This window comes from Halichoeres trimaculatus, unplaced genomic scaffold (genome assembly GCF_033239565.1).
Source record: "Halichoeres trimaculatus isolate MK-OKI-2021-1 unplaced genomic scaffold, fHalTri1.1 fHalTri1_scaffold_8, whole genome shotgun sequence".
NCBI lineage: Eukaryota > Metazoa > Chordata > Actinopteri > Labriformes > Labridae > Halichoeres > Halichoeres trimaculatus.
In genome coordinates, this window is record NW_027437186.1 from 12,273,477 (window position 1) to 12,286,900 (window position 13,424).

Consider the following 13,424-nt stretch of genomic DNA (forward strand, 5'->3'; position numbering starts at 1 on the left):
ATCTGTCCATAAGACGTTGTTCCAGAACTGAACAGGCTCTTTCAGATGTTTTTTGGCAAACTCTAATCTGGCCTTCCTGTTTTTGAGGCTCACCAATGGTTTACACCTTGTGGTGAAACCTCTGTATTTCCTCTGGTGAAGTCTTCTTTTAATTGTTGACTTGGACACAGATACTCCAAACTCCTGGAGAGTTGTCTTGATCTGGCCAACTGTTGTGAAAGGGTTTTTCTTGATGAGGGAGATGATTCATCTGTCATCCACCACACTTGTTTTCCTTGGTCTTCCAGGTCTTTTGGTGTTGCTGAGCCCGCCAGTGCGTTCTCTGTATTTAAAAATGTACCAAACAGTTGATTTGGCCACACCTAATGTTTTTGTGATCTCTCTGATGGATTTTTGTTGACTTTTTAACCTAATGATGGCTTGCTTCACTGATAGTGACAATTCTTTGGTCTTCATATTGAGAGATGACCTCACCAGTTTCCAAATGAATACAACACACTTGAAATGAACTCTAGGCCTTTTATCTACCCCTTGGTAATGAAATAACGAGGAGATAACACACACCTGGACATGGAACAGCTGAAAGGCCAATCGTCCAATTACTTTTGGTCCCTTAAAAGGAGGAAGGCACGTATAAAATGTGTCGTCATTCCTAGACCGTACACCTGATTTGGATGTTATTACCCTCAAATTAAAGCTCAAAGTCTGCACTTAAAGCACATTTTGATTGTTTCATTTCAATTCCATTGTGGTGTCATAAAGAGCTGGAATGCAGAAAATTGTGTCAGTGTCCAAATATTTATGGACCTGACTGTATATGTAAGTCAACTGTGCATGTTTACATCCAGGTAGTAGAGACTTATAGCATAATGGCAATCTCCATTAACCTGAGCTACAGAGTCATAGTGGTAGGTGGCAACTCTGCAGCTTAAACATGACATAAAATCAGCATTTTAATAATAATAAATTATAACAATTAAAATTAGAAATGATTTCTTCAGCTGACTAGTCATTATTTCAATTGACAGTTTGACCCACACACCCTAAAGTAAACCCTTAAACTTGTAAAAAAAAAAAAAATGGTGGAATCAATTAGCATTTCATGTGGTGAAAAGGTACTGTTGGTTGCTGCATTTAGATGTATGCCAGTAAAACTGTGTTGGGGAAAAGTTACTACTGAAAGCTACAAGAGCTATTTTAACTATGTTGTTTGGACACAGTTGGCATGGTGGAAATGAAGTCTGTAGCTCACTTATATACCTGGGCTCATCAAACTCTGAAAACCATCCTAAAATCTCACATGGGAGGCACCACAGTGACTTTTCTGTTCATGCCTCATCTCTTAACTGCCACAGAGTCCTTCATGTTCACCACATGATAAACCCTCCTGATAAAGATGGCCAAAGGCCTTTATTCTGAAACCCCCTCAGGATTCTTATTACACCAGCTTCACCACAACAGCCACGGATCAAAAGCTGCAAAAGATCAAAAGCCGATTCTGGACCTGCACTCTGCTAAGGAAGCCTTTCGGTTTCAGAGAATTGCGCAGGTCACAAAGTGAACCCCCAACCCTGAAACCATCAAAACTAAGCCCAGCAGAGTCCGCACTCCCTGCTACAGCCCATTTAACCTCCACCTGTCTCTGCAAGCTGTTGATGTACATTTAATCTAAAATCTAATAATCTACAGAGCCTTCAGAAAAGCCGCCGAGACACAGAATAAAATGTCATACTCAACCTGACCTGCTCTGTCAGGGAACCATACGTGTCCAAAGCACTGACAGTATTATAAACATCACACCTCCATCTCTTGAGACATGAAGCCAAAATAATACTAGTTATAATACTAGTTTTAATGTGTGCTCATAAACTGCACCAGTGGAGCCAAGGCTTACAAAGAGGGGCTTACATCCTGCAACACAAATGTCAACCAATCAAAAACCAATGTGGGAGAAAAGTTCATCTTGCACTATTTTTGCACATCCACACACTACACCTCTTGCAGTTCTTGGTAGTATTTTTTTATTGATTTATTTTTTTGTTGTTTTGTTTTAATTGTTATTATTAAACCTGAATTTTTGATTGGGTCTTATTCTCACTGTAGATATTCTCATTGTGTACCGTGTCTATTGAGAGACCCTACTCCAACACTAATTTTCAAAAGAAAATAAAGACAATCTGACTCTGAGGCTATATTCAAAAAAATGAATCAAACTAAAGTCTTTTGGAGTTTTGTACATTTGTATATATTGCAAAAAATTATTTCTATTTTCTTTGGCTATTTTGATTATTTCTTTTTTTGGCATTGTCCACTGCCTTCAATTTCCTTATCCTTTGGACTTTTCTATATTTCTTATTATTACATAACTAATTCATTTGATATTTTCTAGGGATGTTTAATACCACTTTTTATACAGACTGATACCAGTACAAGTACTCCAGTGGTTTGAATTTCCGTGCTTTTTTGTTTGTTTTTAAGTAATTCTTTTGCCTTTAATCAAAGTAGAGAGGACAGTGGATAGAGCAGGAAACAGGAGGAGAGTGGGGAGTGACATGCGGGAAAGAGGCCAAAAGCCGGACTTGAACCCTGGCATTGACATTGGAAATATACACTATATCTCCAATCCTGATCCAAAAAATCCAAACAAAAACCTTTTGGTCATTGTTTTATCCACAGTGTAAACTTGCAGTACTTTGATCAAAAAAATGGAGACACAGTCATATCTGTTTAAATCAACTGAAGAAATGCATATCAAGCACAGGAACACGGACATTTCATCTCCAGAGAGGATCAAAAACTGGTGGTGCTAGCTCTGCTAACATTAGTCACCTTCTGTGAACTGATGATTTCCTTTTCAACAACAAGAGATTTAATCCCTTCAGAACATCTCAACAACAGAGAACTGTAAACCACATTATTCAGACACAGAGAAAACTTTCACTCACCTTGAATGAACCACAGACTCACTTCAGAACAGCAGTTACTCTGTAAAGCTTTGTCCAAAATCAATCTGTAGTTTAAGGAAATAACAGACCTTCACACCAAACTGAGGATCATGTTTTCCTGCAGAAAAGACATCAAAACTCTTCTCTGCACATTCCACTAACAAGTGAAACAGCAGTAACTCTGAAATTGGGAGTCAGCAGCTTCTTGTCCTTTGTGGCTCTACGGCCCGCTGACTGAGGAAAGCTCATGGGACTTCAACAGCAAGTGTACCCCTTCACAGTCATGATTCATTGATTTTTATTAAAAGTCCCCCTGCTGAATTTGCCCGCTGTGTTTTTTCTGTGAACTCCCTGCTGGTCTCACTTAGGAGAAACACATTACAGCAAAAGCATCACAAAAGGAGCCTCCTGTGGGACCAGAGAAATGACACACAGCCCCCCCAGCCCCACTGGAGAAGTGACGATTACGTCTTGGAGTCTGTCGTGGCTGGAAGCAGTCTCCGGTTAAAGTGTTGGGTGTATAATTTGTGGAGATGTTGACGTACCACTTTGTTGCATCCGGTTGAGCTGGATGCTGCTGTCTGTCAGGACGTCGCTGAATGAGCGCAGCCCTCTGCGGTACCACTTGTCAGCCGTCTTAGGTCCAACCCCAAACACACTTGTGAACAGCTGGCAGGAAACGAGGTAAGCACATAATCATGACGACATGCTTTGAAATGACAGGCTCTCCTCAGAAGGGGTTAGCATTCAGAGTTTTAAAAGAGTTCTGTTTCCCGAGGAGATAACACATGCAAATCAATTTCACAGCAATTTCAACGTCCTAAAATAGGAAAAAATCAAACAAAGGATGGATTTTTTTTAATCTACTGACCTTTAAAGTTTGATATCTTTCATCAGAGAGTGTTTTCTCAACTTCAAACGAATGGCCATACTGAAGAATCTCCTGCAAAACACAACAGTGGGTCATATTATTAAGAGAAACTCTGCTAATGTCAGAGTCAACATGTTTTCCCTGGTTTCTCCTCCATCAGCAGCGAACAAATGGCCTTAAATAGCTACACATTAGGGAAACAGTTTCCACTTTAACCAGGTGCTCCTCGCCTCCTCGTTTTCATTTCTTTTCAAGAAATAACGACTTTGTTACTGTGAAACCTGGGATTAATAATGGTTTTATAGCATACATAAAAGCACATCGTAATGTTTTCCCCGGGTAATACGAGGCATTGTGTTCTCAGAAACAACTTTGTTCGCCTTTTAATTGTCTGCAGCTATCCGCAGAGCTCCTTTCATTTGATAGTTGCATTTTAACTGTCTTCATTATAAGGAGGCGTAGAGTGAGACGGCAATTATCTGCTTAGTATCGGCTACCTTCCATCAGGGAACGGAAACGCCGCCAGTGTTGAAACAAGCCGGTCAAACTGTAGATTTATGTCTCAAGATGTGCATCTGGGTTCATTTCAAAGTTGACTACCAGTGTCTTTTCTCTTTTTTTTTCAGACAAGGCTCATTTGTGTTACACTACATGTTTGGGATCTTAAAGCTTTTTTCACAAACCCTTTCAACCTGGACCTGTAGATTGATAAAAGGTTTTTTTTTTTTTTTGAACACTTCATTTATGGTGATTTTTCAATGCGATTACAACAGATATCAGACAACAAATAAGACAGTGATCAATACATAGACAGCAATAGGAAGATTAACTAAAAAAAACAAAAAAGAATTAAAAAAGGGTGACAAAGACATTTGAGTTTAAATACAATACAATGAAAATCAAAGAAAGAGGCAATAGCTACACCAACAACATGCTTCACTGTATAACCGTCTGTGAGCAGGATAGGTGATGGAAGAAGGTATCACTGGTCATTCAGTTGCCCGAGCACCGGGTTCCATATCTTGAAAAATTTCAGGCTGTTACCAGAAAGTTCATATCTCATTCTCTCCACGTGAAGAATGCTGATGAGTTCCCTCAACCAAGTCTCAAATTTGGGAGATGAAGCAGACTTCCACAGTTTCAGGATACATATCTTAGCAATCATCATACCATGAATCAAAGCAGTACGTGAATTACAGTCCAGGCTTTTCAAAGTGTTGGAGTGTCCCAGCAGAGCAGTTTCAGGGTCAGGTATTAAGAGTGACATTAAGGGCAAAAGAGAACCATTGAAAAATGACAGCCCAAAAGTTGTGTAAACTCGGGCAGGACCAGAAGTGGTGTGCAAGAGTACCTTCTGCGGCATTACATTTATTACACAGTGGAGAGAGACTAGGAAAGATTTTATTTAATCTGACTTTAGAGTAATGTAATCTATGAACTATTTTATACTGGATCAATTGGAGTCTAGCATTAATTGAGCAAAATTTATTATTGGCAAGTAAAAGTTTTTGTTTTTGAGTTAAGATGTTTGTTCTTTGTGTCTGACTGCATTACAAAAATGATTCCTGCAGCAATACACCATTTTGAACTAGAAAAGCACTCAGAGAGCGCAGACTTCCACCAAACATCTTGTGATTGTCACCAACACTTCAGTCCTACTTTTATGTTATACTTCCTTTCAGCAGACTGTCTGCTATGATTTGGTGTTACTTGCAGATTTGTTTTGCAAAGCAATCCGACCATTTATCATGGAGTTATATACACATATGGTGAAAACGGCCCTATCTCACAAAGATAAAGAATCCTTTAAAAAAATCCTGGATGGAGACGGTGATCCAGATCACCTCCAAAATTTAATCACTTCTTCCTTATCCCATTTTGAACATTTCCTGAAAATTTCATTGTGTTGTTCACAGACAAAAAACAGACAAAAGTAAAATGTCACTTTTTACAGGAATAACCCTGCTCAGTCGTCACTTCTGGGCCTTTGTACATGTTACTCATGTGTGCCAGTGTCTGGGTCTGCCTCAACCCTCTCCTCTGCCTGTAAGTTGATGTTTCTGGACTGGGAGTAGACATGGTTACATAAGCCAATTACAGTGCTCTCAGTGTGCAAGTGACTTTGCGTGTTGATAGCAAGTTGAAGAAGCTATTCAGAGCAGCTACAATAGCGGACATAGCATAGAGGAAGGAGTGAAATGAGAAACACCAAAAAAATTACACTTTTTCCAGAACTAGGATGAAGCTTGGCTCGACTTTCACTCGCTTTTGGGCGCTTGGAGAGCAGCACAGGACAAAGAGCGATGCGAGTTGGCTTTCTACTGAGCAGGTATGTGCCAAATACCCGTGGTTAGCCTGTGCTAACATGGCAAGTCAGGTGCCAATAAAAAACTTGATGCTGCAGGTGGTTGCTGGGCAAGTGAGTGTGTTCAGGTAGCTTCAGTCAGAGGCTGTTGGTGTGCACTGCAGCTGGCACTTATCAAAGTAGGAGGAGCCTGGTTTTAATGTTGTGTTTACTAACAAGTCAAGAAAATTCTGGCAGACCCTACCTTTGAGATATGAACCTTTCCACTAGGACATAAACATTTCATATTACACCACTTCTCTCTTGAAGATATCAAGGTTATGTGTTTGACATTATCAGAGGTGTGGCTGATTTGACTGACAGGCGAGCACTTTGTAGCAGTGACTGACATGTCAAAGGTCATCTTTCGCCTCCTCTCGCTCCAATTCAGTCTATGCCAGTTACTAATTTATGATTGGAGGCACTTTAGAGTAGATCAAAATGTACAAAAAATTATACATTCTAGTCAGTCACTGTTTTTGCTCTCAGTCTGTTTCTTTTGTCATTTTTTTGTTTATACTGTTGATACTATAGAGCAGTGGTTCCCCACCTGTGGACCATAGCCCCCTGGTGGGCCGGGAAGGTGATGTAAATGGGCTACCAAATCATTTCCAAAGTAGTATGATTTTTGTGTGTGGGCAGGGGAGGGTAAAATCAATATATAGATTTTTAAAAATGGAAAAATACAAATATAAAGAATGTTGTTTTAAGTGCTCATTTATGTTTAAAAGTTTTGTCATATGGGAAAATTTCTCAGGCTGAAGGGGTAAGTATGAACAGTCAACTTTGGAAAACTTTTGAGGCAGAGATCCTGACATTTTCTGAAATTTTTATAGTGTGTATGAAATTTTGAAGAAACCTCTGGCCCCAAGTTGTTTGATTTGACATGTTCCCTCCAGTAAGGAGTCCTCTCTGTTGGATGAGAGGAGGGACGGGTGGGGACAGGAGATGGATCTTAGGTAGCAGCACATCACAAGCATACTGTGAAAGCAGCAGTGTGATGCCAATACAATGGAGGATGACGCAAGGGACACACTCACTATGATGACAGTTTGTGCATTTTCTTTATCCATGCTACATTTGAACAGAAATCTGAACTGTCCTCATCTTTAAGATGATTTTGCTTCAACCCTGTCAAAAAATACAGTCTGAACAGCAAAAACAACCTTATTTAATGTCTGGTTTGACAAAGACTTTTTGGTCTGAGTGATTTATTTCTCTGCTGACGCACGGCACAGGGAATGATTCATTTATTTATTTTTAATCTGTCACTAATTTTGAAGACATTAAACTAACAGCTTTTGCTAAATCAAGAGCATGGCTAACAATGCATGAGGGGTAACTATGGCTGTAAGCACAAATGTTAAAGGCTCATGGCTAATCCTAACTGGTCCAAATCTAGTCAGCATTTCCAAAGTAGAGACTGCTGATGATAGCATGGTGGCCAGTAAGTGTCATACGATTTGCAAAAAAAAAACAAAAAAAAAAAAACACACATATAAAAATACAACAATACAGAAGTGCAGCCACTACAGAAGTTAAGAGGTCAGTTATTCTAACAGAGACAGAGAAGTTGTGAAAGTAAGTAAATTATTTTTTTCTCTTTTTAACTTCAGCTTTGATAAATGTTGCTATAATGCCAATGTTATACAATGACTGATTCATAAAGCTAAAGATAACATTAAGTATTAGTGGTAAATACAGAAATAAAAGTACTATAAAGGATATCACAAGATAAAACCCATAAGAAGTTATATTTATCATAGTTAAAACGAAACAAAATCATTTACTTTCTCAACTTTATTGTGTTCCATAAGTTAACAAACATTGTTTAGCTTTCATTGTGTTGTGGTGTTTGTATTTGTGTTGTTACGTTCCCATCAGTGTTTTGGCTTTTACATATCGTCTGACACCTACCGGGCTCTGTATGATAGGCTTCAAAACTCCCCTTGAAAAAGGACGGGTATGTTGTCCATGTATTTCACCGTCTACATAGTCAGCTGACAGAAACAAGTTTACCCTTTAGTACCCCTGATCTAATTGAGAAGGTTTTGTGCTTGTCAAAGGTTGAGCTGGGATCCTACACAGTATTTTTTCACAATAAGGCCACGCAGCTTCTGGTACAGGTCCTTGTGCTTTCACGCATCGACTACTGCAACTCCCTCCTGGCAGGCCTTCTTGCGTGTACATTTAAACCTCTGCAGATTACCCAGAATGCAGCAGCAAGTCTGGTCTTAACTAGCCCAAAACAGCACAAGTCACCCTGTTGTTAATCTCTCTTCACTGGCTTCCAGTAGCAGCTCGAATCTAACTCAAAGCTCTTCTTCTGACTCATACAACATGGACAAGAACAGCTCCTGCCTACCTAGGGTCCCTCATCCAGGTCTACACTCCTTCCCATCCACTACCCTCTGCTTGTGAAAGACACCTGCTGCTCCCAGCCCAGCGCGGCTCCAAATCACTAGCCAAACTGTTCTCCTCTGTTGTGGCCAAATGGTGGAATGAATTACCAAACTCTATATGCTCCACAGAGTCCCTTTCTACTTTAAAGAGATGTCTGAAAACTCAACTGTTCAGGGAACACTTAGGCCCTTAATCTGACCCTTCTCCTCTTGGTCCCCAGGGGTAGAATGAGTCAGAAGGTCTCAGACCCAGCTCTTAGTGAATTTTCAGCACTTATTACTGAATGTTGTTGAAGGTTGAAGTATACTGTTGAAGTAGTTAATTGTGGTCATTTGGCTGGATTATTCTAAAATAAACAAACTCAGTTTTTCCTTTTGTCTAAATTCTTGCTTGTGTTGTACGTCACTTTGGACAAAAGCATCTGCTAATGGAAACCGTAGAACTGTATAACAATAAAAACAAACAGTTGAAGAATAAACCAACAATTGCTATGTGCTGTAAGAGTTAAATGTCAGTCCGGTTAAACGGCCTTGAAAAATAGGGTATTCTGTCTGTCTTTGGTTTTTAAAAAAGCACTTTACTTCCCCCAAAGAATCCATCCATTTAGAGGTCCTTTCTGAAATGCTGTCAGAGTTTGAGAAGGACATTTTCTACCTCTCAGTTTGTTAGTTGTTAGCTGCTGTGGTTCCATTTTTTGTTCATTTGGACTCCAAAATGTCCCAGGTTGAAAAATCTCCTCATTCTCCTTTATGTTTATGCATGAGGGGATGACTTTCAGTCTCAACGAACCAGTGAGCTTCAGATCCACACCGTGAGTACAGCTCAGTTTAAAACAGCTTCACTGCTCAACCATGCATCCACCCATCCACCTCTGCATTTCAAGCCTCCAGCCAGGGCCAACCTCAAATACACGGATAATGCTTCGCTGCTCCAGGGGAGACACGCTTCTTCAATGAACACACACACACACACACAGAAAACACATACAGGCTGTTCATCTCTGCCTCTGCCTCAGTGCTCGCAGACTTTCATGTCAGTTGGTTTCTCTCTTTTCCCCACTTTGGATGTTCAGTCGGCAGCGATGGCTTCAGTCTCTGCAGACTGAGTGTCACTCCGATGTTCACAGGCACATCAGGCATTTTGTTTTTACCCTGTTTGGTTTCACTTTGTTTTCGTGTCATGTCTTTTTGTTGTTTTGAGCTGAGATCCATTTTTAAGAAGACACACACAAAAAAAAAAGAAAAAGAAAAAAACCTCACCTCCAGGCGAACGTCTGAATCATGTTAGAACAACAACTGGGAGAGGTCATTCAGAGCCAGACTAATTCTGTCTCCTGGGATGTCAGTGTGTTTTTGTTTAATGAATCTGCCTCTGTGCTGGCAGATTTGACAGATTTTGAAACCTGCTCTGAGACGTGCGGGGTGTGTGTGAGGTTAAATGTGTCAGAGTTGGACTGCAGAGCTCACCTTGTTCCCCTGCAGGGACTCAGCGTTCTCTCCAGGCAAACATTTCTTGACACTTTCCCTGACAACTCACCGTGATTCCTGCTCTGAGCTCCACTGTAGGTGAGAGGATGATTGTCAAGTGACCCAATGAGACTTGTTTTCTTAGAGACGAGATAAACGTGTGCAATGCCTGTCAGTGTGTGTGCGGTCTTGTGTGTGTGTTAGGCATTAGTGCGTCAGTCAAGAACTGAAATACTGTTTTTGATTTCTTTCTGAGAGATTGAACTCAACATTCAATTTTTTTAACCTTTGAAAACCCCCGGCAAATATGATCTGCAAGAAGAAACACCACTTTGATGTCAGCTCTGGAGAGAGTTTCTGTGCAGATTGGTATTGTTAAAAGAAAAAAAAAACAGACTCAGCCCACATTCTTCCTGACAGCATAGTATAAGAGTCCGAACAAAAATGAAGCAGTTCCACCAAAAAGAGTGAAAACACGTCTCCTTATAGAGAGGAAGAGTTTGTACATGCTCCTTCTAAGATAACAGCTGCCCATTTTTCATCCTCAAAAAACTTTAAATGAAGGAACTTTTCAAAATAAGTCTGAAAATAAAAAAGACTGTTGTCATTTACAGCTTTAACTCATACCTATATGTTTTATGGGTCTCATTTTCAAAGGATAGTTTCAAAGGATAGCCACCTTTTTATGCCCATTTTTTTCAGAGTTGTAAGGGATATCATTGTATCAGTTTAGTCCCTCTAAATCATGTTTTGCATTTATTTATTTATTTTTTTTCATTTCGTACTTTGTGTTGAGGAAAATAGGATTTTTATGACTGGCAATAATTGTTGCTAATTAGCCTTTAGCTTGAGCTGTATCACTCTATTTATCTTTCTTCCACTCTCATGTCCTTTTTCTGTCTGATGGTTAAGCTCATGTGTCCACCATTTTTAGCAGAGAAAAACACAGACCTCTGTGTTTTATCTCTTCTTTCTACTAAACTTCATTAGCTGGCGTGGTGTTGTCATAGATACCTAGACGCGTCGTAAATCAATCTGGTCATAGTTTACCGATCCTGGACGCTAAGAAGTAGCCATTTAAAATAACCTGTAACAGCGATATATATCAAGGGAGACTTTTTCAAGATCACTTTCAAACTCCTCACAGCCCCTTTAACTAAGTTGTCAAATAAAACAAAGGTCTGGACTGGTGTTGAGTAGGGATGGGAATCATAAACTGGTTCCCGATGAGAATCAATAAGAAATGGTTCAATCCATCGATATCATTAGCCTTTGTGCTTAACGATTCCCTTATCAATTCTTTACATTGTGCTGGAGCCGCCGGACCTTACGTCGACTAGTCTGCTGCAGCTATCTTAGCTTAGCAGTTAGATAACGTTTCCCAATAAAACGCTGATTCAGGATTTTCAGCTTGAAGTTTTACTGAAGAACTGACTTTATATAGAAATGTACATTACTCTCTCTCAGATTCATATTCAGTAAATTTGAAACGGTATAAATCACCTTATTTACCAAAATAACAAAATAGTGCAAGCTTGATGCTAACGTATATAGGAAACTGCATTGATATGCTAGCAGTTAGCATACATCAGTATAACTTCAGCTTCAGAATAGAATTTCAACTTTCATCACAGAAACATATCACATCAACTCTTTGTAAAAATTACTGACAATTTCAAATGTCAAAAGCTGACCGGCAGTTGAAAGGCTCATGGCTGACTGAATAACTACGGAAAACTTCCAAACAACTTAAACCATTGCTATAACCACTTTGAGACACTAGATGGCCTCCTTGAATTATTAATATATTACAACACAGTACATCAACGTCACACTGTGTGCCATTTTTACCTGTTTCTGTGTAATTATGCCCAGAAATATCCAGACTCAGGGACCAATAACATTTTATTCACTTACAGTATAAATTCAATTAAATGTTGTTGACACAGAAAACCTGTAAAGCTACTTTTTGTACCAAGACAATTTACAACAGGAATTGATAAGGGAATCGATAAAGAGTCTGATCGATAAGCAGAATCGATAAGGGCATCGGTATTGACAAAATCTTGTCAATTCCCATTCCTAGTGTTGAGCATTTTAAACACGCAGCATAAACATTGCAATACTGCTCATTTTCTGCCAGTGCATTATCCGGCAGACTCAAACAGACTTTCTCTCTTTAGAGCAGCTACTGACTCCACATTATTTATGAGATCTGTGAAAATAGAGTTCAAGAGAGCTGAAAGATGCAAACTAAGTAAAAAAAAAAAAGTATCATAGTATTCATCTTCACTTACTCTTGGACACACAGACTTGGTGGGAAAACTCTCTACCTGTCTGTAAATCTAGAAAATGAGCTGTTTTATGAAGAAATAGTTTGTGTTCCTCTCTGTTTGTTATGGTTGCCCATGACAATAGTTTGCAAAGATGAATTTGCTCGCAGCTGGACTCTGAGTGAACTCTGCACTAAGTCTCTGGGTCTTTTACCTTCATCACTGCCTTGCTGTGTTCCCCCAGGCAGGGCAGGTCCTGAGTGGCCCCCAGGCTCTGCACCGCCGAGGGCAGGCTCTTCAGGACAGAAGCAGCTCTCCTAAAGGCCAGACATGGACCCTCGATCTCATTCAGCTCGTAGCTCTCTGCCAGCACTTCAAAGGCGTCCTGCAGGGACACAGGAACAAGGACAGGTAAGAGGGAGGAAAACAGCTAAACAACAAATGTGGAGGGAAAACAAATATTGATCTCTGTAAAGTTTTGTGAAACATGCATTAATCAGCTAGTAAAAACACAAAATGAAGACTAAAAGCAAGCAGAGAAGTGTGAGGTGTGCAGCCATATGTGGAGAGTGCAGTGACCCGTCCTGCAAGAGCTCTGTGCATGCTCCATCTCAGTCCCCGTTCAGGGGGACAGGCTGCATGTCGGTTTCCTTCTGGATGACCGCACAGAGACATTAGAGGCCAGTGAACACCAGACAGGATCCTGTCATTTCCCACTTGTTCACAACAGACTCCCATGGGACAGAGGTAGCCGCACAGTCCCTTCACAGAGAAAACACTCAAACAGACCCCAGAACACGTCGCACAATAAATACAGGCAGAGCACAACTCAGCAGGATCCTCAAACTGTATCTAAGTGTTTTTTTTAAAGCTGGTTTATCAGTATTTAAAGAACAAACTTATGATCGACCCAGAGGTCTCCTGCAGCCCCGAAGAGCAAGATGACGTACTTCTCAGATCACTTCTTTGATCCAAAGCATTTAACATAAGTGTGCTGATAGGAGTGCAACATTATAAATATTATTGTATCGAAGTATCAAGATTTTTTGTTTGACGTTTTTCAATTTAAATTCTTCATTTTTGTCTTTGTTTACGAGCTGGATTGAGAAAACATTGAGATGT

General features: G+C 39.9%; 1 protein-coding gene across 1 annotated transcript in view; it reads right to left on the reverse strand.

Moving 5' to 3' along the window:
• Positions 1–13,424, reverse strand: part of dntt (deoxynucleotidyltransferase, terminal) — a 147,606-nt gene that overhangs the window by 98,906 nt on the left and 35,276 nt on the right. Inside the window, exons 4-6 of the mRNA XM_074675526.1 lie at positions 12,517–12,687; positions 3,817–3,888; positions 3,491–3,614 (exon numbers count right to left, since the gene is read on the reverse strand). Of these exons, the coding sequence (XP_074531627.1) occupies positions 3,491–3,614; positions 3,817–3,888; positions 12,517–12,687 (367 nt within the window). The remainder of the gene's footprint in view (positions 1–3,490; positions 3,615–3,816; positions 3,889–12,516; positions 12,688–13,424) is intronic.